Source organism: Neodiprion pinetum, chromosome 2 (genome assembly GCF_021155775.2).
Source record: "Neodiprion pinetum isolate iyNeoPine1 chromosome 2, iyNeoPine1.2, whole genome shotgun sequence".
In the NCBI taxonomy this organism is placed as follows: domain Eukaryota; kingdom Metazoa; phylum Arthropoda; class Insecta; order Hymenoptera; family Diprionidae; genus Neodiprion; species Neodiprion pinetum.
The window spans coordinates 34,314,239-34,341,111 of NC_060233.1; the positions used below are offsets into that span (position 1 = coordinate 34,314,239).

The window sequence follows — 26,873 nt, forward strand, 5'->3', positions numbered from 1 at the left end:
AACAGGAGAGAAATGGCGAGCGAAAAAGCACCTGCTGAAAAATGTCGAAAACACAGGTTTTCGTTTTTCGGCTGTAACTTTTGATGCGTTGATCGCAGCGTATTGGGACTGCGCCTTATCGATTTCTGTTGCAAAATTACGTCCGAATAGTGCATGAAAGAATTTATCGCAGCACTTTTCAAAATCGCGAAAATTTTCGGCAAAAATGCAAAGGGGTTAGCCTTACTTTTTCTTCATTTTTGGAGGCAAAAATTTTTGGTCTCAGATTCGATTCAAATGACCCTCACCTGACTAATTGGACCCTCAGGAACCCAAAAAACGCAGCGAAAAGAGCGTAGGACCAACAGGAGAGAAATGGCGAGCGAAAAAGCACCTGCTGAAAAATGTCGAAAACACAGGTTTTCGTTTTTCGGCTGTAACTTTTGATGCGTTGATCGCAGCGTATTGGGACTGCGCCTAATCGATTTCTCTTGCAAAATTACGTCCGAATAGTGCATGAAAGAATTTATTGCAGCACTTTTCAAAATCGCGAAAATTTTCGGCAAAAATGCAAAGGGGTTAGCCTTACTTTTTCTTCATTTTTGGAGGCAAAAATTTTTGGTCTCAGATTCGATTCAAATGACCCTCACCTGACTAATCGGACCCTCAGGAACCCAAAAAACGCAGCGAAAAGAGCGTAGGACCAACAGGAGAGAAATGGCGAGCGAAAAAGCACCTGCTGAAAAATGTCGAAAACACAGGTTTTCGTTTTTCGGCTGTAACTTTTGATGCGTTGATCGCAGCGTATTGGGACTGCGCCCAATCGATTTCTCTTGCAAAATTACGTCCGAATAGTGCATGAAAGAATTTATTGCAGCACTTTTCAAAATCGCGAAAATTTTCGGCAAAAATGCAAAGGGGTTAGCCTTACTTTTCCTTCATTTTTGGAGCCGAAAATTTTTGGTCTCAGATTCGATTCAAATGATCCTCACCTGACTCATTGGACCCTCAGGAACCCAAAAAACGCAGCGAAAAGAGCGTAGGACCAACAGGAGAGAAATGGCGAGCGAAAAAGCACCTGCTGAAAAATGTCGAAAACACAGGTTTTCGTTTCTCGGCTGTAACTTTTGATGCGTTGATCGCAGCGTATTGGGACTGCGCCTAATCGATTTCTTTTGCAAAATTACGTCCGAATAGTGCATGAAAGAATTTATCGCAGCACTTTTCAAAATCGCGAAAATTTTCGGCAAAAATGCAAAGGGGTTAGCCTTACTTTTTCTTCATTTTTGGAGGCAAAAATTTTTGGTCTCAGATTCGATTCAAATGACCCTCACCTGACTAATTGGACCCTCAGGAACCCAAAAAACGCAGCGAAAAGAGCGTAGGACCAACAGGAGAGAAATGGCGAGCGAAAAAGCACCTGCTGAAAAATGTCGAAAACACAGGTTTTCGTTTTTCGGCTGTAACTTTTGATGCGTTGATCGCAGCGTATTGGGACTGCGCCTAATCGATTTCTTTTGCAAAATTACGTCCGAATAGTGCATGAAAGAATTTATTGCAGCACTTTTCAAAATCGCGAAAATTTTCGGCAAAAATGCAAAGGGGTTAGCCTTACTTTTTCTCCATTTTTGGAGCCAAAAATTTTAGGTCTCATATTCGCTTTGTGTGACCCTCTCCTGACTTATTGGACCCCCAAGAACCACGAATACTAATAAATATTTGCAGTAATAGAACACATCAAAAATATTGCGTAAGGATTAATATAATTTTTTTATTGACACATTTTATCAAGAAGATAATGAGAAAAATACTATCAAATGAGCTACTGAGCGCCTGTCCCTGAAGTCGATTTTCACCAGGTACTGTACCTGGAGTGCTCATCCTAGGACTCGAGTTGCACCAGGAAGCGTACCCGGAGTGCAGGAACCACGGAGGTAGAGAACCCGGTACTCGAAATCCGCGGAGCGTGATTCTCATACATCCTCTCTATTGCGCGATTATTTCCAAACTGAGGAATTCGGTTAGCTGATTTTTGTCTGTATAGATCGAGACGTCAGAAGAAAAAAAATTTTGGGCGACGTCACTTTCAGAACATCCGAACATACAAACTTTGGTTTTGAACTTCAAAACTATGTATGATGCATGACGTATGATGTATTATGAAATGATGCGACGCATGATGATTTCAGTTTTTACAATTCAGACAAGAAATACGCACTCTTTCTTTTCTGCCAATTCCAGACTCATGCGGCCAGGCCCTTCGATGGTCAGCCGTTTACGGAAGATATATTCTTGAGTTACCGAGTCAGCTAATAACGCTGCCAATCTGCGACAGTTGGATGATAAAAATTTTTGCTCGTACCTTTCAAATTTGTGTTAAAATACACTGAAAGATTTAAGAAGCTTCGTTCTATCTCTTCCTATAAAGAAAAATCGCCGACAATCACCTTTTTAGGTCTGTAAATCAGAACACTGCGTTAAATACTGGCTCATATACGGAGCATCCGTTTCATCTCGATCAAAATTAGTGCATCCGTGACGTATTACAGTTACTCTGAATTTTCTTTCACACAAACACTTCTCGAAAAACAATTCTGCTTCTGTACCCAACGTAGAGTCTTCACTTGCGACTAGCTAAAACAGCGTTTTGATTCCTTCTCACGATAATCTAAGATCGAGAGAGCAAATGAAAAGTTGTTGGAATAATTATGAATATTAATGTTATGGAATACATCTAGCGCGTGTCGAATAGAATCCCATTTCGAAATCAATAATTCGTCTGTTTTCATATCGTAGCCGCATTATTGTAGATAATCTAGTTTGTCTCCTGGAAAACTATAAAATTTTACAGTATGTATGACGTATTAATCGTAAATGGATCATATATATTAATATCGTACGTGAACCGCACATACACATATACTTCTTGGTCTCTGCATCATTATTACATCTGATCCATTATCTTTTATGATCTATATGTACATTCTTCTCTCGGGTACCTATACTTCAATTAAATCACTGTTTTGCTACGAAGTTTGGAAAAAATTTATTCTCGCATTATTGATTTCTTGTATCGCCGACAAGTCGGTAAGTACACACAGACTAAGTACTGGCTTGGGCTTACCATTGCGAAGACTGTGTTACTCGGAAGGTGAATGCTGCCAGCATCATGTCGAAATCGGTAACTCTCTGATATTCTGCAATAAGTTCTCAACTCTACCGTTGGAACATCCCAACGAGCGCAAGGGTGCAAGCGCACGACGATTTTCGGTTGTCACACTAAAGCCCATTAGGGCAACTGTCTTTATATTCTTCAATCAACGCAGGAGGTGTTTGGACGTGGTTGGCGGTGATCGGAGGAGGTCGAGGAGAACGAGTACAACGCGGAGTACGCGGAGGACGAAGGTGGTCGGAGATGGTCTGAAGTGGTTGGAGGTGTTCGGAAATGGTAGGAGGTGGTCGGAAGTGGTAGGAGGTGGTTGAGGGTGGTAGGAGGTAGCCGAGGAGGACGTGGACGACGAGGGGGTGGGGGAGGAGGGGGCCGAGGTGGACGAGGAGGATAAAGGTGGTCGGAGGTGGTTGACGGTGGTTAGTGGTGCTCGGCGGTAGTTGGGGGTGGTATGCGGTAGACGCGGTTACACTTCATCTCACGGGGATGATCGAGCTGCTCGACATTTCCAAGTCGCAGTCGACAAGAAGTCTTATGTACTCACTTTGTACCGACTCAATCTCAAGCTTTCATATTGACACTACTTTGGTTGCTACGAATGTCGGTGTCAGCTCGTTAGGTCGAGTCGCTAGAGCAGAACACTCTTACTCTTCCAGGCCCACCTGGGCTCACTCCTCTACCGAAAACTGGTCACAAAAATTTACCCAGGGGTATCCGTTTTTATGTTCTTCAGTTAACGTATTGAACTACAGTGTTGCAATGACAGAAATGAAATAAACATTAAAAATGAAACCGGTATCGGTATGCCCTCGACATATTTTTTTTTCTTTTCCTTGCGACAGATTATTATTCAAACGATGTCTGTACAGCAAACGGAAAGAAATCATTTCCACATTTCAAGAGGACATTGAGCGGGCTTAGACAAATTTTCATTCATTTTGGGCTTTATTATACAATAAAAGTCACTAATTCTAACGTTTTTATGCTGACTACCGCACGATACAATAATAACATTGATATAATATATCATAGTATCATACACGTATATCGCTTGAATACAATCCATAATATTATGCCATAGAATATGCGTAGGAATACAGTATGTACAAAAGCTCTCGTCTCACTTACAACAGCAGACTTGATGTCTAGTTTTATGCCAAATAAATGGACTGTCTTTTTCGCATATAAATATCGTTAGTATTTAAATAAAGTATGATATACGTATCGTTACATGCAGTTGCATTTCAATTATATTATTTACGGATTAGTAAGCACGCACACTGTCTTTTGTGATAGGTGTTCATTATAGTGGTTCAAAAGAATTTTCTCATCATCTTTTCTTTTTAAATCTCTTTAAATCTCTTAATATACCGTATGACCTACAATGTATACCTGCATATGTATAGATTTCCATTCGATATTTATATTTTACTATTACTCATTTTCTTTCCCAAGTCCATTTCTTATTTGATTCTGATATTATTCTTTCTTAAATGACTATAATGAATCTCGAATGCAGAGAATTTCGGTGTCTAAATAAGCAATGGTATAATGTAATTGAGTTGAGAAAATATAGTTTGATATATTATCTCAGAATTCAAAGTGTTCTACATTGCTTTGCCTATATTGAATTGATTAAAACTATCCACTCGACAGTTTTGTAGAATAAACAATTACAATGATAATTAGTAATATTCTACCAGCGAATGGTTGATGATAACAGTAATATTAATAAGTAATAATAACAATAGTCGACTCATTTATTAATACGGGTAACAAATTGCATGGTAAAAGTATAATGAGTAAGGGAGAAAAATGAAAATAAAATAAAATTAAGTGGCTAAGTACGCGAACGACGAAACGAACGATAAATTGTAATATTCAATTTTCTTTGCATTATTCATTATCGATAATGAATCTACGATATGGTAAGCTCGCTGATCATATTTACCTCTTACTCGAGGTACGGGAAGATTATGCTGATTGTTGGGAAAACGACGTCCTCCCCCACAAATTAGCCGGACTCAAATATCGCCACTTTTCTCGCGTAATTGAAAATCGAGTTCCGTACGTGGGAGGCATTAGACTAACACCTGGCTCACAACGAATATGGAAGGCACGGGGTATAAGGATATTGAAAAGAATATTCTTGAAACTGTTCAGGTCAAAATACAGAGTAATAAAAATATCGTCATCAATCCTCGGTAGCTGGCGACTCTCTTCCCCAATCCGTGCCTGCCCAGGCGGGCAGAGGTGTTTCGTATTCCCATCCTGGACCGCGATAACGCCACGCATGCAAGTACATCACAAGATCGGAGGGTTTCGGGTCCCTGTACTTCACTTTGCACTCGTAGCAGTGGGGATCCGTCGTTACTTTTTCATTTGCAAAACTTGAGTCCGGAGGTTCCGACCCAGTCTGTGTTCCGACTGTGACTTTGAGGGCTTTCAGGTCCTCCTCGGGTGGGCTGGGTGAGGAGGAAGGCGAGGCGGCGTCCTTGTCGTTCGTGGCTAATACCTGGTCCTCGATATCGAGTTTCGGTTTGAACAGACTCATTTCGGAGTCTCCGTCCATCCCCAGCCAGTTCTCGGCATTGTGAATACCAATCAAATCCTTGACCAGTTCTTCGTCCGTCTTTCCGATGTTCCCACCCTTTCCCTTCATCGGACCAAATACAACGTGGTTGTAGAGAGGATCGTTGACGACCGGGTACCCCAGGTACTGAAGGTGCACTCTGATCTGATGCATGCGACCTGTCTGCGGTTTGCACAGTACCACCGATGATTTTCCGTTAAAACTTAACCGCTTGAACGTTGTCACGCAATCCTTGCCCTTCTCCGACACTTTGCAGACTCCGATCTTGTACGATACCACCTCGATCGGTTCCGCGCAGACTACCTCATCTTCCGGAAACTCACCGTCAACACGGCAGACATATTCTTTGTGAACCTGAGGGGGGAAAATAGAAAAATTTTTTAATCATAGGAGCCTGCCTTACAGTTCGGAGTGATTGATCCATGAAGCCTTTCACCTCGCCGTGGTTAAGTTCTTGTCTCAAATACTCGGTGATACTAATAACTTTTCTAACATTACCAAACTGTGTTCTACCTTCGATTAGATTTTGTTCCAAGCAAACTCGCCTCGACTTTGGTGAATTATTTAATATATTCAAATATTTCAATTAATTCAGAAGCCCAAGCTAAGCTGCGGCCTGTGGTCGGCTCCTTCTAAATTTCCCAGATTTGCAAACACCGAAATTCAATGAAAACATTGAAAAAATTCTAAAACTCAACCCACTCTTCATTCCAACATAAAATGGGACTCAAACTGTAAAAAATCATCAAGTTTACGAAAGCAAGATTTTACACGAAAACTGATTTGATTTTACGGATAAGAAATGGACAATGTAATTTTTGCCCCGTTTTACGTACACAGATATATTCCGCAACGTTTATCCATTCTCCCCGTGTACGATTGTATCGGTTTTGTAATGCATGATAATTAACGAAGTTCCCCGAGTATATCGAAGGAGAAATCTAATAACTGTTGGTGGCGTACGAGATGACGGCATATGAGAACAATAATTACATGTAATTAGGCGATCAGTGCAGTTGGACGTAGTTTTTCTATTACACATATTTTTTTTACATTGTCCGTGCGTATGGATTACCAGATATTATTCTGCATAGTAGAATAACGTTTGTTACAGACTATCTCTTTATACTGATTCTTTGCAAACCTGTCTATTTCTAATTTGATGCTCCATTTGTCTAGCTTTCTTCGGCGTTCGTCCAAAGAGTAAAATTCCACTGGTTAATCTGTCAAGCCTGTGAATGGTGCGAAGATTCTTCAGGTTGTACTCCTTGGCCAGGATGAAAACGACCGTGTTGTGCCGGTACCGCCCGCAAGGATGTACCTATAATTGCATTTCAATTATTTTACATGGCTCAAAAAATATCGCTTACTACGTTGAAGATTATCGGCAGATTTATTGTAATATAAGTTTCAAATAACACTCAAACAAATGAGAGTTAGAACTCTGACGGATATTAGATGAATAATCATCGATCACAATCCATTGATAGTTTCATGCCGAATAATTTACTGATTCAATGATTTATTCGTCTTTTGGTCTCTACACAAAGGTTCCGAAATTTTATTGGCGAAAACCGTGTTTATTTTCTCGACTGAAAATGAAAATCTGCATATTGCGCATCAAATCAACGTTTAGGTTTTAGTGCTACGCTGCGTACACGCTGTAGTGCAAGGAAAGGCATAAACAAATGTACATACGTGTATACATATGAGAGAATCCTGTAAACAGGAAAGCAGCTCGCGTCGTAATTCAAGTTAGATATTTGGAAAACCACCCGACAAATCGAAGACTTTACCCAATTTATAGAGAACATACTAATAAATTATACAACGTTTTGAAGGAACACTCGTTATTCAAAACGAAGACCTTTATATTATGTACACCCTTAGCGAGTCATGATGATATCATACTGAAGCGATATCAATATCGCGTGATAATACCGTGATAATAAATAGAATGAGAGGGGAGGATAAACGCCAAGTCGGTGTGATAATAAATCCATTAGAAAATAACGAGAGCGTGTTAGAATTTTAATACAGGATATACCTGTTTGTTTATTGTCATATATAAAAACCGGAGGTTACCCCCCTTTCTGGCAAAACAACATCATCCTCGGAATACGTCGTCCCCCGTCAGCACTACGTGCGGGGGGTAAAATTAATTCCGACGAAAGGGTGAACAACAAAATTGTTTGGCCGCAGGAAACGTCGAGAGACAATTAACCGGTAATTTAGAGAGAGCGGAAAGACACATCTAGTGAGACACATAACGCGAATGCGAGTCAAGGACCGAGTCCGTCCTTGTCATGGTGACTATTATACGTCTGTGTGCAATGTTCATACTTATACGTAGGTGTGCGCCTTGCAATATTTCGCGTAATACAATTTTACCCAATTTTCTGCCCGTAACTGTCTTCTTCACGTAAGCTTGAGGAGCGGGCAAGGCTCCGACTAGCAATGAAACGTAATTAGAGACCATAAGAAAAAAATTAAGAAAAAACAGTTAATGGAAAAATGAGGACGAAAAAAATACGGCGACAGTGAGGAGAGAAAATAATCCAGAGATGTACGTTGTTACAATTTCTTGGCTTTGATCGCATAATTTTTACACAGAGAAGCCGTTTTCGGATTAGTTAATTAAAATTTATTGCACAGGTATGCATGGCGCGATCAATAAGGCGCAAGATCTCAAGGGGAGAAGTAAGTCGTAGTAGTATATAAGACTCAATATCCAGACAACGGTGACTGTATGCATATAGATCTTTCAAAGAGATTCCCGAAGTCGCTGAGACGCGTTAAAATCTCTTTGTGGCGTTTACGGCAGGCAGGATGTATTGCAATTACAGTAAGACAGCTGACGATCGATAAAATACAGAAGCACTGCTACGGTACGGAGAATGTTATATAATCCGCAGTAATTGATCAAGAGAATAGAGTCTGAGAAGATAAAGAAGAAAAACAAACAGAATAACAGAGAACAAGGAAGACGAAGGATTTAAACCTAAAAATAAAACTTATTAAAAAAGAAAAAAACAACCGAGCAACATAGCAGCAGGTAACCTTTGTAGTTCGTTTTGTTAATTAAAGACACGCATGTCGCGTTAGTGTCCAGATAAAAATATCAAAGAGAAAAGCCTAATCGTGAGCAGTCGAGGCTCTATAGTAACTATATTTAAAAGTATAGAAATGAAACGTGAAAGAAAAATCGACAAGTTGTTCAAAGTGGCGTTTCAGCTACTGAGTTTTTCGCAACATCGAAGTTGGATGAAAGAGCATCAGAAAAAATATAACGAGTTTCCAACACACGTGTGTCGTGCAAGCTTTTTACACAAAAAATAAACAAATAAATAATAATCTACGTAAGTTACCGCCATGCGACATGCGGAGCATTGACTAAAGAACTCTGCAGAGGACTTTAATTAATAAATAATAACGTGGTTTCTGTGCGAGAAATGCGTTGGTCATGTTACACGCGCAGACAGATAAGTTGTGTCAAAATTATACTTTCAAAAAGACCGGATAGCCTTGAGAGAGAGAGAGAGAGAGAGAACGAGAAAGGAAGAGAGGCACGCGCAGGTTACCCCGGGTTAAGGTAAAATATGTGTATATAGTAATGTTTGCACGGCAAAATTTGTATATGTAATATCCGATCCGGCGAGAATTCGCGAAAAGAATTTTGAAGGAAATAAGTGGAGAGAAGATTGAGAAGAATAAAAAATTGCAAACATGTATTTCGAACGTCACACGGCTGCTGCGGCAAAATCCCTGTACGTGTGAGTAGGATGTGTACAAAAGCTTAGCTCGAGTGGCTCCTTCTGCTTTTTAAATCGTCTCTCAGAATTCTTCCGAAAAGAGATAACGGTGAAAATTTTTCGGGAGACTGAAAAATCATATTTCACTGTAAACATCGCGTATAAAATTACGAATGGCCGAAGGGTGTAGCCTGAAAGAGGCGACGATCTGCGGACTTGAGCCATCTTCCATAAAGTGTTGGACGAGGGATCTACAGGATTGACAATCGAACCCAGAGAAGCCAGTAATAGCAGACTTCAAAGGTTGAACACGCATGCAGGCAGCCAGTGCGAAGTCACGAATCGTTTGTTCGCGCCGCGACTACATTTAGAACTAAATTTAAAACTATAAGTTTAGAAGGTAGCATCCGCGATGCTTTGAAAAGACAAGTCGCGTGTTAACAGCAGTTCGGTTGGTTACGTAACCGTCCGAGGAAAGCTCGTTCTAAAATAACCGGGAACGGAAAAAGTTCGTATACGTATTTAATAAATTCGTGACTATAGCTCAATGCTCAATTTTTGCGCATTTTATCATAACTCCTTTTTCCTTTTACCGTTCGGGAAAACCTGAGCCACCCGTTAACCCTGAACCGCGACGTTCGGATATTTGTTTATTAGCGAGTAGCTAACCGCTTATTTATACACTTGAGGAAATCGGTAAAATAATCTGTTCATCGCGTTCATACGTTCGAGGCTGGATGATGCGTGTCGCATTTGAATTCTTAGCACGATTAAGCGAGAACGTAAGTGTATATATATGTAAGAAAAACAAGTAATTCAACTTTATTCTCAAGGATACCGGGTTTGGCATGAACAACAGTCATTATTTTCACGAATCACAAAGCATTGAAATTCGACTAAACTCGCAGAGTGTCGATTCCGATTTTCCTCTCCGCCAAGGAAAAAGATTGCGGACAAAGTTTTTAGCAAAAAATTTTCCCTATATATTTACTCAAGAATTGAAGGATGTCACAAAGGAAATCGTACGTCTTTGTGAATAAATATGGAAAAAGTGTTTGCAGTTTGTTTTTTTTTTTTTTTTTTGATAAGACGATAATCCGTTGGCCTCTTTTCCGCAGAGCTCGAAACCCTAAAATTTAACGAATACATGACCTGTAAAGTCTAATGGAACAACTCCAAACTAGTGAAACGATACGATCGATTCCAAATCGAATTAAAGTGATTCAATACCGAGTTCTTCAGGGCTAAGATATTCAATTACTGTCAACGAGTCGGAAAAATCGATTGTTCTGGAAGAATTCGATCGAAAAATTGAATCGTAACTAATTGTAAGTCTCTCCAATGTTATCCCAATTTACAAAGTAAATAATCACCTTCCGGTTACCTTATCGCTGTCATCTCTTTATAAAATACTTATTTACATCAATATGATACATGAGAAATAAGGAAAATTCGAAGATACATATGTACACGCACATGTATCTAGGTACATCGGAAGACATTGGGGTGAATATTTACAGGCAAAAAGTATTGAAGAATAGAGGCGTGAAGAAAGTGAGATGTACACACACACACGCACATATATATATATATATATATATATATATATATATATATATATATATATATATATATATATATATATATATATATATATATATATATATATATATATATATTTGTATGTATTTATATTTATGTATGCATGTGTGTGTGTGTGTGTATATATATACTATATATATATATACAGGTATAGATGGTAGGAGAGCGAGAGTGAGAGACAGATTGGCAGTACAGTTCTAGCAGTACACCACTTACAGGGATAGATGCGGGCTTGTTGACCACGACCAAGTCTTCGTCCATGTGCACCACCGTGATCGGCTCCGAGGTGACCGGCACCTCGTGTCTGCAACACACCAATCGTAACCAGCTTAACATGGCTTTGTTTAGTCGAGCTACGCGACCTTTGCACATAATAGCAACAATTATACGATAGGTTATATACAGATACATATATACGTGTCACAGGTTGGCCTGTGCTTGTAAGGATATGTCTATATTCATGTATTCGTCAATTTCTCTATATACATACATATATGCGTACATACGTGTTGTTCTTTATCATTTTGGTGAATTTTCAACGTATATGGGAATATACCTATATACCAAGCATGAGTATTGTTAGACAATTGAAACAAAAAAAAAAAAATTAATTTATTATTAATTAAGGGCGGGGAATCGATGTGAGCGGAGGAGAGGGCGAAAATTTGAGGGATATGGGAACGAAGAGTGAATCATTTTTATAAATTTATAATATATATATATATATATATATATATATATATATACATATACATAATTATAAATTTTGTAGTTTAAAGCTGAACTATATGATTATAGGCGATAATAACATATGATTTCTCATTCTTTTCAGAATGAATTTATTCCTCGCAGGTTGGAGAAAAAACAAATCACAGGTTCAACATTAGAAGGGGCCGTGAAGCCGGAAATAGAGGAGGGGGGAGGTTATACGATTCTAACACCCTGCAGATGTGAATATAATGTGATGTAAACTAAATGAGTGAATGAATGATTGCTCCAATTTTTTTCATCGAAGGGAACGGGCATAAAAATTGAAGTTAGGACAACAAATGAACATCAACTTGTTGTATTTTTCTGCATCGCATTACTCACTTGATATCCGTGACGTTAGTGTACCCGATCAGTAAGAATCCTATTTGGGAAATACGAGGAGGATGTAGAAAAAAAAAAAAAATTAAAAACCAACGAAGCATAGAATTATGTGGGGTCAGGTTTTCGTTTTCAAATTTCAGGGTCCAACCAGCACAGATGAGGTTCCTGCAGGTCTCGCGGGTTGATCAAACGCGAAGCTGCCTCCTTTTACCTTTCAATATATTTCACCATAGCTTATATACGATCCCTATACCGGTCATGCTCCTGCGATTACCCAAGAGCCATTCGATACACGTACATAAAGGTTGTTTCTCTGGGGTCGCACGACTTTGCGTTTTATGGGTAGATACTAAAAGCTGGTCTTGTGCGAGGAAAAAAATTATATTCTCTCTTGTCTCTGTCCAAGGTAAAATTAGATAAACCGTATGCTGAGAAAGTTGCCTGTGCCTTACTCTTCTGTATTCGGGTACACAAATGTAACTAAAATAGAGAAGACCGTGTGCAGTTGCACGGATATGTCACCTTGTTATGAAAAATAAACTTTCAAGACGAGAAATTCGAAAAAGTCCGATGAAATTTTTCTTCCCATATTCAAATGAGCATGAAACTAAAATCGGATTAAAAAGAAAAAAAAAAATTTATTCGAATATCAAATGAACAAAATTTCCATCGTTCCTTTCGGTTGCAGGGTTCTTTTTTGGACTTGGGGTGCATCTTCGAGATTCGATGTAATGCAGAAGTCACCGTTTAGCGTTTTAAGCGTAGTACATTACACCTGTTTATGTATATGTTATTATGTAGGTGCATGTTTTATATTTTTGTTCCATTTTACTTAAAGAGGGCTCTTTGCAGACTCGCTCTATGATATTTAATCGGTAAAAACAGAGAACCATACGAAATGCTGCTGAAATTGGTTGGAAACGAGGCGGCCACTACAAACCTATATACCTACTTTGATGAATACTTGAGCTTTAAAGCCGACACGCGTACGGAAGACCGGGGTAAGTGTATTTTTTTACGAGCGCGTCGGGTGTTGATTTGTTCAATAGCAGATTCCCGTTATAAAACGCCTTCGCCGTTAGTAATTCGTATTTTCTTTACTGATTTTGGCAAATTCCAAATTTCGGTATTCAATTACAATCAAAATTCTATACTCCGCGATTATATCATAACCGCGCGGATAGGAAAACAACGCTCCGACTATAATTCATTATACAAGAAAAATTACAAAATTTAAATAACGTACAATACTATTTAAAATTCAACAATAATTTTACAAAACAGATTTTTAGATGTTCGAAATATCCAACATACATTAAAGTCACGTGTAAAGTTATTTGAATGAAAAAAAAACAAAACTTGTCGGTGAATGGGAAATAAATACACTTGAGTTAAATTTTCAAAGAACTTGAAAAAATCTGCGAAAAATACGATGCGAATAATTTGCGATGGGTGAAAACCCGCCCACCGTGAATGTGATACGGTTGCCTTGCGGCGAATAAATACATTCTTCGAGAATATCTGTAAGCGCAGTACGTGTATGCATAAACCCTCGCAAGTCCCGAGGGGTTTTTGTCCCATCCCACCCTCCCATCCACCCCCCCTACCCTGTCTGTCCGCGGGGGGATTTGTTCGTGAAATTATTCGAAAACGTGGAATGACATATTACGTTCCTCGAAAGCGGGCGTATAAGTTTTTTCTCACCGCGATTACACAGGGGGATGGCCTCGGGTCGGTAAAAAAAATCTCAATTCGCAGCGCTAATATACAGTCATTCCGTACTGCACGGAATTAAGAATCAAGTTTGAAAATAATCCTTTTTAGAAAAATAAAAACTTGTTGTCGAATCCGCGTCGAACTCAAAGCTTGAGGGTCGTTTGTGCGCGTAATAAAAATAATGAAAAAAAAAGACTGAGGATGAGAGAGAAAAATGAAGAAAAAACAACTAAGTAAATTACCTCGAACGCGGCTGGAGATCAACTGAACGACGAAGGACGGTGGAAGGCGTTAACGTAATCCATGTTAATTATATTATACACTCAAGATCCTGGGCGTTTTTCGTTTCTTGGCATAAAATCAAATAATTACAATGATTCCTCGGAATTATAAGGTATACGGTGAAGATGCTATTAACGGACACGTTAGAAATCCCTGGTGGAAAAGCATTGCCTCTGATGGAAAATATATCCCTTGATAACAGACGCGAGGACACTGCCTGGAATAAATTTGTAGCATGAAAAATAAAGAACTAACCATTTTTCGAATAGCGGACACTTCTCAACAGCGGACAAGGTTTCCGGTCTCGAAGGTGTCCGCTGTTGATAATTTTCACTCCAGGTACCGATAACCGGTATAACTCAACGTCTTCGCCGTTGTAAAGAAAATTTCGTTTTCGCCTCGTCGACGAAACGAATCCTCGACGTTTTTTCCCTATCTATAATAATAATAATAAAAATAAAAATAATAATTTTCCTCGATCTTTTCCGCAGACGCGTAAGATTGTTATTTCACGGATCGCGTACCGTTTTCCTCGTCTCTTTATCACCTCGTCGTTTCCACCCTTGACAATTACTTTAGAACCCCCTCTGATTTATCCCAGGATTTTCTTCCGCAGGATACTACGGCAGATTTCTTCAAATTTCGCATCGCGCAGAGGCCAACGCGATTAACGAGGCACTCGACCGGATTATCGTCACGCGCGCTAATTCGCGGTTTGCAAATAAATTAACCAATCTTTTCAATCGCGGGTATCGACGATGCCACGACGATACCTGGAAACGAGTTTAACCTTGACAAACAGGCGATACGTGCATGCGAGTGCGCAGGTATTGAAACGCGTTTATCGATTCATGCATATATTAATTAACATCGAGGAAAGTTTGCTGCATTAAGCGCACTTCGAAGAGTGCGAAACGGGTTCACGCAACAGCTCGATACAATTTTACCGACGATACCCGGCGTTGTTAAAACCGAGTAAAAACCCGAAGTAGTTGCATCGGGAAAAAGAAGCCTTGAGGCGTGTGAAAACGGGCTGTGAATCATCAACGAACGCTGTGTATATGTATATATACAATTATACTTGAAAATTACAAGTACATTGGGAAAGGATCTGATTATCCGTGGCATCTTTCCACACAGAGAGCTGAAATTGCGTTATATCGTACACGCGAAAAATTAGAAGACCGCACAAAGGGGACTGAATCTTCTTTCTTCGTTAGTCAATTAAATTAAAGTGACTCATTATCCTCGAAGCCCGAAAACTCGTTATAAAGATATCACGTTGAAAGTGAACCGAAACGCAAACGCAAACGTTCGGTTTAGATTTCGCGACAAAGTCAGGGTGAAGAAGGAAAATGCGGGTGTATTGTTTTACCCGGATAACGGCGATCCTGTTTCCGAAATAGCCGTGATATTATGCCTGTACGATAGATCGGAAGGAAAAAAAAAGCTCCCCACAGCTGTTGCGGTATTATAACTACCAAGCAACACCGCGCGGGGTAGAGTAAAATACAACAAGGTAGGTGCACACCGACACACGTACCGGCGTACATAAGTTAGGTACATACCGCAAGATACTATCTCCCGCATGAATGATATATCTCGATGCCGTTTGCGGTACATGCGAAGACACAAAGCGCCGCGGTAATGTGTGTCAAGGATCGAACCGATTCCCACACACGCACACGTACGTTTGTACTCAAGAGTATCAGGAATGCGCACGCGACCCTGACGCTTTCGTACGAAGGTTCCGTTCCGTTCTTTCTTCTGCGTATTATCTTATTCACACCGTTGTTCCCGCGGCGTTATCAGGGTGCGTATCGGAAGGTGGAGAAAGGGCGACGACGACGTCGAACTCGTCACGCCTAGACGACGTTGCGAATTAGACGCGGATCGGGCGTTAATCGCGTAGGTTCAAGGGGGTCGGAATTCGGCTCGAGTGAATTTCGAGGACGTACCTGTGGACGACGTTCGCTAGAAGGTCGTTGTGCCGGAGCCTGTAGTCGATCTCGACCCTCTGGTAGTTAACCGTCAGCGTTCCTGCCCTGATGCACCTCTCGTACTCCTCGGCCGGATGGGCGCGAAACTCCCTCGCGAATACTTCAAGGATTTTTTCACCCACCCAGCGCCCTTTCGTGAACGTCGTGAAGGTGAAGTAATACGGGTAAACTTTTCTGAGTCCTGAAAAAGTAAGCAACGGGGAAATTTTTCTTCATTCTATAAGGTGTACTGCACGAGTTTGATAGTCAACAATGAAATTCCTTTCCTGCTGCAGGTCGGCGTGATGGAAATTCGGTGCGTCAACTCGTTCTTGACAAGGACACGCACTGTTCAACTTCGTTATTTTACTGTCGTGCAGTTAATCCGAATATATTCTCGCATATCGCGAAGTTGATTGTTCAAACATGATGGAATTTTTCAACTATAGCAGTGGACAAATTACGTTGAAATCGACGAATCCGTTGTTATCGGTGCAGAGAGTATTATTGGTTATCCATTTTTCTTTCTCTCGTTTTCTTTTTTTAACAGCAGCGAGCCGATGAATGAGTTTGCGCATTGTTGTCGCGCAAATGTTGTGCATATTTTTCGGCGTAGGATTGTTCGTTCCATTTGCATACGGAGAACTCCGATTAGTACCGCATTAGAGAGCGCCGCATGCATCGGTATTTTCAACGCGAAGGATTTGCTGTAGAGGTACGCAGATGAATACGAACATGCAAAGTGTTAGAATGCGTGTGTCGTTACAGGCATGTATGGATTGTTGGCACGTTCTGCTTGCTTGTTCGACACACAATCATTGATTTAAAATAAATAGTTATCTATAAGCTTGTATAAAGCTTCCACCTCCATTCTAAGCCGTACTCAATTCTTATTTTTTATTCTACTGCAGCGACTCGTAATTGGAATGTAAAACAAAAGTAAAATTTGAAAACACCGCGTTTCCCATTTATAGCAATAATTGTCTATACCCCCTTTCCAAATGTCTGTTTTTGTACCAGTACCACAGTGTACACCCTGGCATAAAAAAAAGAAAAAAATCACAATATCCGAACCGGAACGACGGGTATGGTACACACGAAATTCGAATAAGCATAAACCAAACAGCAGAGTCGGCCAACAGTCCTAATATTTGCAGTTTCAAATGTAATTTTTCGATCATACAGCGCACAATTTTTCTATACGAAACGTTGTACCGAGGCAGAACCATGGCTACAGCATCACGAGGTAAAAATCCTATAAACGCGACATAGTTTATCAACAAATGTGATAACCGTTGACTAGTCAATACTTCGGACAAGGTAGTCCTCCGTGAAGGGGTCGATCCGAAAAATCGTGACAAAGAACCCAAGATAAATAGAGATAAAGGTGAAGAACACGGGCCTGCATAGAGACGCACACACACGCGCACCTAAAGTGTACCTACGTTAAACCTCGACACGACGATAGCGCGGCTTGACTGGGGATTCGGGTGGCTGCGGAACAACTCGAAGAGAGACAATGTCGACCGCATGATAAGGGGGAAGGGGGATCAGAAGCGGAGAGCTTAAGCCCCTCAGGAAGATGCCCATTCTGTGCGGTGGAAAATCCGGTTGGGGGATGGGGGTAGAAGAGGAGGCCTACCTGGTTGCCTAAGAACCGGAAACGGCGGGGATAAACGCCGCGGAAAGAGGAAAGCCTGAAGGCCCCACTTGACTATTCGGTGAAAAGCTCGGGCGGAAAGTTCCCCCACCTCAACTTCCTCTCCTCGTCTTCGTCGTCTGGTGTGCGAACCGGCATTTCGACCGGGCATATTCGAGTCGTCGAGGTTCCCTTGTTCACCGAGTAACGCGGATTAGCATCAGCGGCATTTGAACTTTGACGACGCGGCCAGGTACCCACGTGTCTTCAAAGGCTTAGAGTATACTGTACCCTTGTAGAATCCCGGAAGAGGAAAAGCTCCGGTGGTCGTTAACACGCTGCCGCGCTGCACCGCGGAGCTCCGCATGCTGCATGCGCTCAAATAATACCGGGACAAAGGAGGACGGAGGAACGGAAGCCAAGGGAAGGGAAAACAACCCCCGAGTCGGTAGCGGCTTGCACCTTCCTCGCGGTATCGATTTCTACTTACACCTGTTCGTTAAACTGATTTCCACCGGACTCGGAAAAGGAACGGATGGAAGCCGCTGCTACGGGAGTCCCGGTGACGTCAATTAACACCAACACCGCGGTATTCAAATGTATTTAAATCCAGCTCAACGTTTAGCGAGGTGTAACGGGCATTCCGATCCCTTTCTACCGCGTGCCCTCGACTCTCGCTTAATCACCTTCCGTTCTTTCTTCCCTTAAAATACAAGCTGATATCGCTTCTCTGTGATTTGTATCGCAAAAAGTTGACTACAGGTTAGCGAGAAACGTAACGCCAGAATCCATTCTTCCGTGTCCCCATTTTTTCTTTGTTGCACTGATAGATGAGTTTATCTACCGTTAAAAAACGTATATTTCGATATGGGGAAATAGATGTTTTGTTTTTATTATCAAATTTTAGTTTAGTCAAATAGTGATCGATGGAACTTTGTTAATAGTTGACAAATCGTATTTGGCTCAACTAAAGTTTGATAATAATAACGAAACATTTGTTTCACCATATCCATAAATATACGTTTGTTAACGGTAAGTAAACTCTTATCTCAATGTGTAAAATCACATTTTTCTAAATAAAATAAACAAAAAAATAATCGCCGGCGAAAGTTTCATGGAATTTATCGGGGACACCGTGTATCAGTCGCAGCTGGTTAACCCCTGGGCTATAAATGCTAAGGAATGCCCCATATACTTGTAAGCCCGCAAGAAACAGGGATATTCGATCGTGTTTCAAGCTGTATAAAATTATAGCCCACGGTTCACGTTTCGCAAAAATTATTATTATTATACATCGAGATTGTTATCAAAGTTAAGAGTGAAAAATAATATTCTTTGATAGCCTCAGGCTGCTAACCCCTGTATAAAATCCAAAATTCATACGTTACATGTATTCCTGCCTGCCAGGGATGTGCAAAAACTGCAGAGTATCAATTCGCCGCACGTCGACGAAATTTGTTTCCCGGATAAGCTCGAGCTTTCCGATTTCAAGGTTATTATAAGGGAAGAAAAAGAGAAGGGTAGAGAGAGAGAGAGAGAGACGAAAGGAAAAAAAAGAACAAACAACTTTGGACTGACCGCGGAAATGAGACCGCGGAGAGAAGATGGATTGTTCGAGGATAGGATAGGATATCAAATTATAAACCTCGTGCTTCACGTCCGTATCTCGGCATGAGATTGTCACGCCCTCTCGGCATACTTTTGCCCCCGAGTAATTTATTAATGCTCGATTAAGCGTGCAGGATGGCGATGCCCCGAAGAGCTGAAGTTGGATGGGAGAACCAGTCAACCTTTTTTTTTTTTTCATGTATTTGGTAAATGTTGTAGAATCGGATACTTGAACACTAACCGAGATACTCGCGTATCGAGAACGTGCGCGAATAAAAAAAAATAAGGTTTGAAACGTTCAAAAGAGTGAAGAGGGTTTGAAAAGCGTTGATACTGGGGGAAAATGCCGATGACACGAAGAGGAAACGAGGAGGAAGAGGAAGAAGAAAAAGAAGTTAGTTATTTTATTCGAACGTCGAGAGGAACGTCGCTTCTCGCAATGCACGCATTCAATTTCCCGTTCTTCCCGCAGTTTACACAACCAGCTACGACTCTTAAGGGTGAAAGTCAGAATTCTCAGAACAAATATGAACCGCCTCCCCCCTCCTAGGTTATACAAACAATGAAACGCTCACGCACGATATGCCACGTATCTATAGATCGTATGTATCTAGGTGTCTACGTTTTCAAAAAAAGAAAAGAAACAATTGTTTGTTGGATAAAGTTTGCTTTTGTAGAATCCGGAACGATATTTTGAATGTTAAGAAAAATTGCTTGTTAACTCAAACATTTATTGTGAATAACAATTAAACAAGCTTCAATTTCGCGTTTAAATCACTTTTATTCCAAAATAATATCGCTTCAGTTTTTTATTGCTAAATAATTGAAACAGAACTCTCCTGGCTACAATATCAAACTTCTTCCAAAAATATTAGTTTTTGTCTGTTTAATATCACTTGGCATATAACAGTCACGTAACACTAAACCCCAGGAAAAAAATCTCTCAAGACATGTGTTAGCAAAATTATTAAATCGGTATTATTTCTCCCAAGACTACAAAAGCAAACTTTAAGGGAGGTGTATACATATTTTTCCATTGTTTAGATGCAGCACAAATAAAAAAATAACCAACTCAACCCAGGCACAAATATTACATTTTTTTTTTTTTTTTTGAGCGGTAACATCTGACGAAGCAGATTAGGTATGTAAAACGAATGTGTGTAACGAGTCAACGAGTCAACGATTCAAAGTTCATTGGTACAGAAGTAGATCCGGCGTGACTTCGATTCAATTAAAAGGGAGCGTAACCTTCGTCCGATTTACAACGAGGAATATATTCAGGTATCAATTTTCCGTCGAGAAACTCCCTAACGATAAGAGGAAGCTTTTAAAAGTCAAGCGATTTTGATCACGAAAGCTGACTTAGCGAGGCATGCCGCAGGATTTCTTGGCTCAATACCTCTAGATCGATGATAACGGCGAGAGATGCGATCGAATCAAGATTTGAATCACGTATCCTCACACCACCCGCGCCTCCATACAGCAGGTATTACCGCCACAGGTATATTTACCCGAATACAATTTTCTCCATATTCTACCCTGCAGGAGTTGCCCGCCTTGAATTCAACCATGTGGAATAAACCGAATTGCTCGAGCGTTTACCTGAGGTATCTATATAAACGTTGCCACGGCCATGCCGGGGTATGAATTCGACACGTGATTAATCCGGGCGATATTGAATAAGCGAGCAAAAAATTGAAAAATTTTGTTAAATATATTTCGCACTTCCATTCGTCGGATTTTTTTTTTTTTTTTTTTTTTTCACTTCTTTTAACAATTTTAATTTTTCTCCCAGCATTGTTTGTTGAAAACACAGAGCGGCATCGGCGATGCGACGAGGGTGACGCGCCCCGGGGAGCCAGTATTAATAGGTCTTTGTTTCAAGGAGGTTTTCCTCTCCTCCTCGTCCCGGCTGTCTCCATTATTTGAATATGGAGCAGATATCGGTTGTCGATATTCCAACGTCACACCAAATATTATTTTCCAAGGAATTTTTCAAACTTTCCGCAAACGAGATTTTACGCGGGAACTCGTTCCCAACGAATATACGTACGTACGTATCTGCTGTAAATATGTACACGTTATACAGGTAACCACGGACGTAAGAATTTTGCGAACCCTTTAATTTCCCTCTCGCCGATTTCCTTCTCTTCCTTGCAATATTGATATTTGTATTCAAATCGGTAGCCTCGAACCCCGAAATCGTTTAATTTGAAGCTCTTCGTTAGGAAGACTTACCGCGGGTACGATTGAACTTCAACGAACGAAAAAATACCTACTCCACAGTCGCAATCAGTCACATTTTAGGGCTAATAAAGCTTCACCTTCAGGCATATCGTCCGTTGTTGGGGGCCGGGGTGGGTAGGAATTTAATTTTCTCGACGAGGTACGCAGGTATACATGCATAAAATAAAATAATAAAACGATCCGTTTGTATATGTATATTCCTTGAGTATACGAGAACGCGTATAATATCGTACCTATATACCGATGTATATTGTACGTATAAACGAGAGTTCCATCAGGCTGCGTACAATACACAACGAGTTGGACAAAGATAGCGGCAGAAAACGGCTGGCTAGAAGAACGGTTAATTGTACAAAGCGAGCGCTGATTAAAATAATATATTTACGCGATATTTTTTCTTTTTTTTTTGTTTTTCTTTTTTGCAACAACGTCCGAGTAACGCCGCAACCGGGCCAAATTTAGGGGTACGCGTATGACGTATATACCCGAACGAACTAAAACGTAAAAATACAGTTCATCCATCAACTCACCATTTTCAACGTAGTAACTCGTCTCGTTGTATCGCTCGTCGGTAAAACCAGGCCTCTTGGCTTTCAGCGCTTTAGTTTCTAGCTTTGCCTGGAAAAAAAATAAGAGAATTATTACACTAACGGGATGTACGTTAAATATATTTCGATAGCGAAAACCGATCGACGATCGCAGCACCGAACCGGAACTAAATCGATTGGCGTAATATATTATGCATCGTTGTTAATCTCGTGTCACAACAGTGCGTATTATACCCAGGCAAGAATACGGAGTATGAGCAATTGCAATTAGACTTAATGGACGCTGCAATGTGCGGTGCAGCTTCTAATTATCCCATTAACAGAGTCAGCTCTGCACGCGCGGCGCAACGCGTTTAATCGAAACGACCGATAAACTGTCGGAGTGAAATATCTCTTCGTTCAAAAATTTCCCGCGATAAATAAATAATAACGCAGGCCTGCATAGCACGAGCGCTGGGATAAATAAATAACGGGAATCCTTTCAGGATATATAATATCTGGCCTATACGCCATGGAATATCTCGGCGAAGAAAATGCCTGTATATGTATATGTATATGGGGAATTCCACGCGGACCCAACCACTGTCTGATCCTCACCATTATTAATTTCTTTCAATATTGTTTCTGCTGTTTCCCAACTCTTAAACAGTACTTTCAATTTTTTCACATTTTTTTATGCCACTGATTAATTATTTATTTATTTATTGTATTTTCTTTCCCAAAATGAGGAAAAGAGAGGGAAGTTATTCAATTAGAGTTATATAGCTCGTTATTATATTACTAGCGGCACTTAATATCACGGGAGGCAATTTTCCTCCGACATATGGGCGTCGGTCCGCCGGATGGCATCCGCTCTCCAGACTCGTTGATGATCGAGCAAACGTAGACGAGGGGTTTCGCATGGTTTGTGTAACGCATAAAGAGGTTCTATTTTAGTTGGGGTAGACGCCGCTAATCGCAAGATGTTAAGTCGGCGAACGCTGCAGAGAAGAGCAGAGTAAAGCGTCCTACACGTGGTTTCCTAGAGTTAATAATCTTAACAACGTTGCTACAACCTTCCCAAGTAACTCCGACTCGAGTTGTAAGTTGCGGGGCGGTAAAAATTAATTACACGAGAAAAGGTTACGGAAGGAAAATAAAAAAAAACAAATTTCGTACAAGTTGCCAACACCGTAACTAACGGTCTTTCGTTTTCTTTCTCTATGGTTTTTTTTTTTTTTTTTTTTTTTTTCTAACCATTCGCAGAAAAGTATCATGGCTCTGAGTGAAGCATGTAACAACGAGATAATATTAAAACGACTCACGTACCGCCGTTGATACGACGACGATGTTATTTGTTTCCCTCTAGGGTGACCTATAGGTAGGGCTCTCTAGTGGCTGTACAACAAGTCGGGAATTTCTTTCAATGGACTCTAGCGAGTTTCATTCCGTTTCGTAGAAGAGTAAGAATAACACTGGAACAACATCGGGAAAATTCTCGTTCCAAGTCCTAGGAGGGTCAACTTTGTTTCACAATGGCGGCCTCTAAGCTGACTCTTGTACCTATAGCAACCAATCTACCCAACTTCCCGTCTACTTACCTACCTTTCTACCCACCTACTACTCGGCGCTAATCCCAGGTGTAAATATTACGCCAGAGCTGACGTCGAGAAGAAGCTTCCAGAGCTTTCGGCATATTCGGTCAGTCTTGACTTTCCGCGACTTGAGAGGAGGCGCAGCGTCAAGGGAGGAAAATCTTTCCATTGCTCTGGAATTCCAGCAGCAAATTCGACTCGAAATTTATACATAACAATGAAACGTTACAGCGCAAGTTGATAATTAGTGAAACGTGATGGGATGGTGAAATTGTTCTCATTGATAGTTGCCGCGAGCCCTTATGCGTCAATTCTTTACGTTCCCCGAGACAAATCGTCTTCCTCGGGGTTTCGAGCATCAAACATCGTCGCGGTATTTACGCATGTGTAAGGTAGTTAGCGCAACTCCTCCTGAAGGACGACTCTCGTTATCTGTTATGGAGTTTAGAGTAGTGTCGGCTTTATCGACCGAGCCGAATGGATTTCGTCACGGAGTCATCCCGGCGGTTTCCGCAGCCCGCTTCAAACACCCTGGATTCCAGTGACTATATAAGGATGAGGGGGGAGGGCACATATTCCGAGAAATGCGCATCCGCCGTTTGATTTTACCCGGGAAATTTTTGGGTAGAGGAAGTCCGCGAAGGGCAAAGAATCGGAAACGAGAATTGGTTATACCTTCGATTTGTCCGAACCCTCTCGCGTCCAATGCCTGCTACCCTAAACGGTGGCTACAGTTCAAGTCAACTTTTCAATAAATGTAACCTTCACACACACTCAAGTGGGTTTATACATATAAATACGAACTGAAATTTAAATCCTCAAATTCTTTTGTTCCCAAGAACACGGAGCGTGAAATTAGCGTCGATTTGCTCTAAACGAAATTCCGCAGGTCCGTACATCCAGAATATCTCGTAATGAGAATTGGTCGGCGAAAAAAGCGCTCGAACCCAGCGTTGAAAAAAGCGGTAAAACCTAGTTGGCCACTCGCTAAAACCGGCGGGGAGCCATCCGGCCGAAAGGTGGGTCGTTAGTCATCCGGCAAAACGTGGAACGCCTGTTGCTACTGGCACATCAACCGAAGAGGAAAAGCATAGTCGAGAGCTGGGATTCGCAGCAGTTTCGGGGTCGCCACTCGAACGTCGACGGGAGCCAAAAACCGCCTCTCTCAAAGAAGAAGAGGACCAAGAAGAAGAAGATGAAGAAATGGTATGAATTTTTATTTTTACGTAGCTTTTTTTTTTTTTGTCCACCACATGGAAAGAAGATGAGACGTTGTATATTTAGTTAAGGTCGTGTTCAGGGTGCGACAGCTTGACGGTGGCTAACGACAGCTGTGACGCCCGTCAGAAACGCCCATCAAATATTGACGAGACCGAAACACCCACGCGTCCTATACGCCTGACTAAAATACGTATCTTACGCCTTTTTTCCTCACCCATGGCACGATCGCGTTTCTAATTTACCCCAATGCGTCGATGAATTTCGACTGTTTATACCATTTCATCGGATGTGCGATTCTTGTGGATAATTTACATGATTTTCTATTCGTCGATTAACCTAATTCCTTAGTACGGTTAATAAACTCGCAGTTGTTTCATACCGCTAAATTATTGGGCACATTTTTCATCGTACATATATACTGATAATACATCGTGCGGAATGATGGATAGAGTGGCTCAAGCACTGAATGACTAGAAAATACTTTAATTCACTGGGGAGTATTCAAGAGATTATGAAATAAAATTCTACCTTCCAACGTTTATTTCTCGGGGGACAAAACTTTCTCCAAGAGATTATGAGACGGTTTTATGAAAGAGAAAAAAGGGTGGGCGAAAAAAGGAGAAGAGAAAATAAAAACTAGAAACCTCGCATGCGATTCGTTAACGGAATATTAAGGCATTCGCACGACATAAACAACTTTTGCGACATTTTTCATACGATATCATTAAAAAAGCGTGGGTTCGATGAATATTTAATCGAGGTGACAAAAATTGAGAACAAACTCTGATTGTCAACATTTCGTTCCGAGTACGGTGAACGGATTAGATATAACTATGGATTTACCCGATGCGAGCTTTCGCCCTCGTATAATAATCAATAGAATACATATGCATACATATATTTTTTATTGTAGTTTCAAAACGTGTGCCACCGAAAGGCTATCAAGTTTTTAATTGAAAAATTATCGGAAAGATTTCGCGCAATTCGAAACAAAAAGAAACCGGTTAAGCAAGAATGAAAATTCTTCACGAAATTCTCGAATCTATCGAATTATTCGGATCAGGCTTATAAACAAATCATCGGCAGCTCAATACATACCAAAGAATATTATTTTGCTTCGCCACACGACCGTCCGTCTTTTCTCGCTTCTGTTTACATATGTATATAATACATGTATACATGTGCAAAAGGAAAAAAAAAAATAAATAAAAATTTCTAGTAAACAGGTTCAAACGTATTATTTAGATACAAAATTACGCCCATTAAAATTTGAGCTTTTAATATTGACATTAAGAGATTGCGCGTCGCACTTTTCTGTTTTCCATAAGAATAACACGGGAAAAATGGTTTTTGCTCCTTATGATTTCTATAACTATCTAACGATGCGTCGTACACAAAATGCACAGAAATATTTTCGTAGGGAATCGGACGCTCTACAAAGAAGGGTCTGTTATCATTTTATGATAAATCTACTCTTTCAAAAGTTATTTAAGGTCAAAGGTCAACAAAGGACCTTAATGTTAATATTTTTATACCTAAACAAAACTTTTGATCCTGTTTCCGAGAATTTTTTTTGGCATATCCTAATATATGTTTATGTATATGTATTTTGTGCGTGTTTGTGTGTATTAAATATGCACATATTTTGAGGCAGTCTTTCATTTGACCTAAACAAACTTTTCAGGGAACGTGCGACGGTGGAAAATTGCAAATAATTTTTTTTTTTTGCCGAAACAGCATAATACACAAAATGTCGCGGAAGTAGAAAATTCAACGGTTATAACTCAGCTCGCGCGGCAAAGGCATATTAGAGTATTATAAGCAGGAGGATCGAGGGGCGGAGACACGCGTCGCTCTTCGAAACGCGTAAAT

General features: G+C 40.6%; 1 protein-coding gene across 5 annotated transcripts in view; it reads right to left on the minus strand.

The window, feature by feature from the left end:
* Nucleotides 1–4,074: 4,074 nt before the first annotated feature.
* The window catches only part of LOC124212480 (pseudouridylate synthase RPUSD2), an 89,011-nt gene continuing 66,212 nt past the window's right edge, over nucleotides 4,075–26,873 (minus strand). For all 5 annotated transcript variants that reach the window (XM_046612545.2, XM_046612548.2, XM_046612547.2 and 2 more), the window contains 5 exons: nucleotides 22,189–22,276; nucleotides 16,144–16,366; nucleotides 11,312–11,399; nucleotides 6,886–7,062; nucleotides 4,075–6,095 (listed from right to left, as the gene is read on the minus strand). In XM_046612545.2, the coding sequence (XP_046468501.1) occupies nucleotides 5,343–6,095; nucleotides 6,886–7,062; nucleotides 11,312–11,399; nucleotides 16,144–16,366; nucleotides 22,189–22,276 (1,329 nt within the window). In that variant the 3' untranslated portion in view covers nucleotides 4,075–5,342. The remainder of the gene's footprint in view (nucleotides 6,096–6,885; nucleotides 7,063–11,311; nucleotides 11,400–16,143; nucleotides 16,367–22,188; nucleotides 22,277–26,873) is intronic.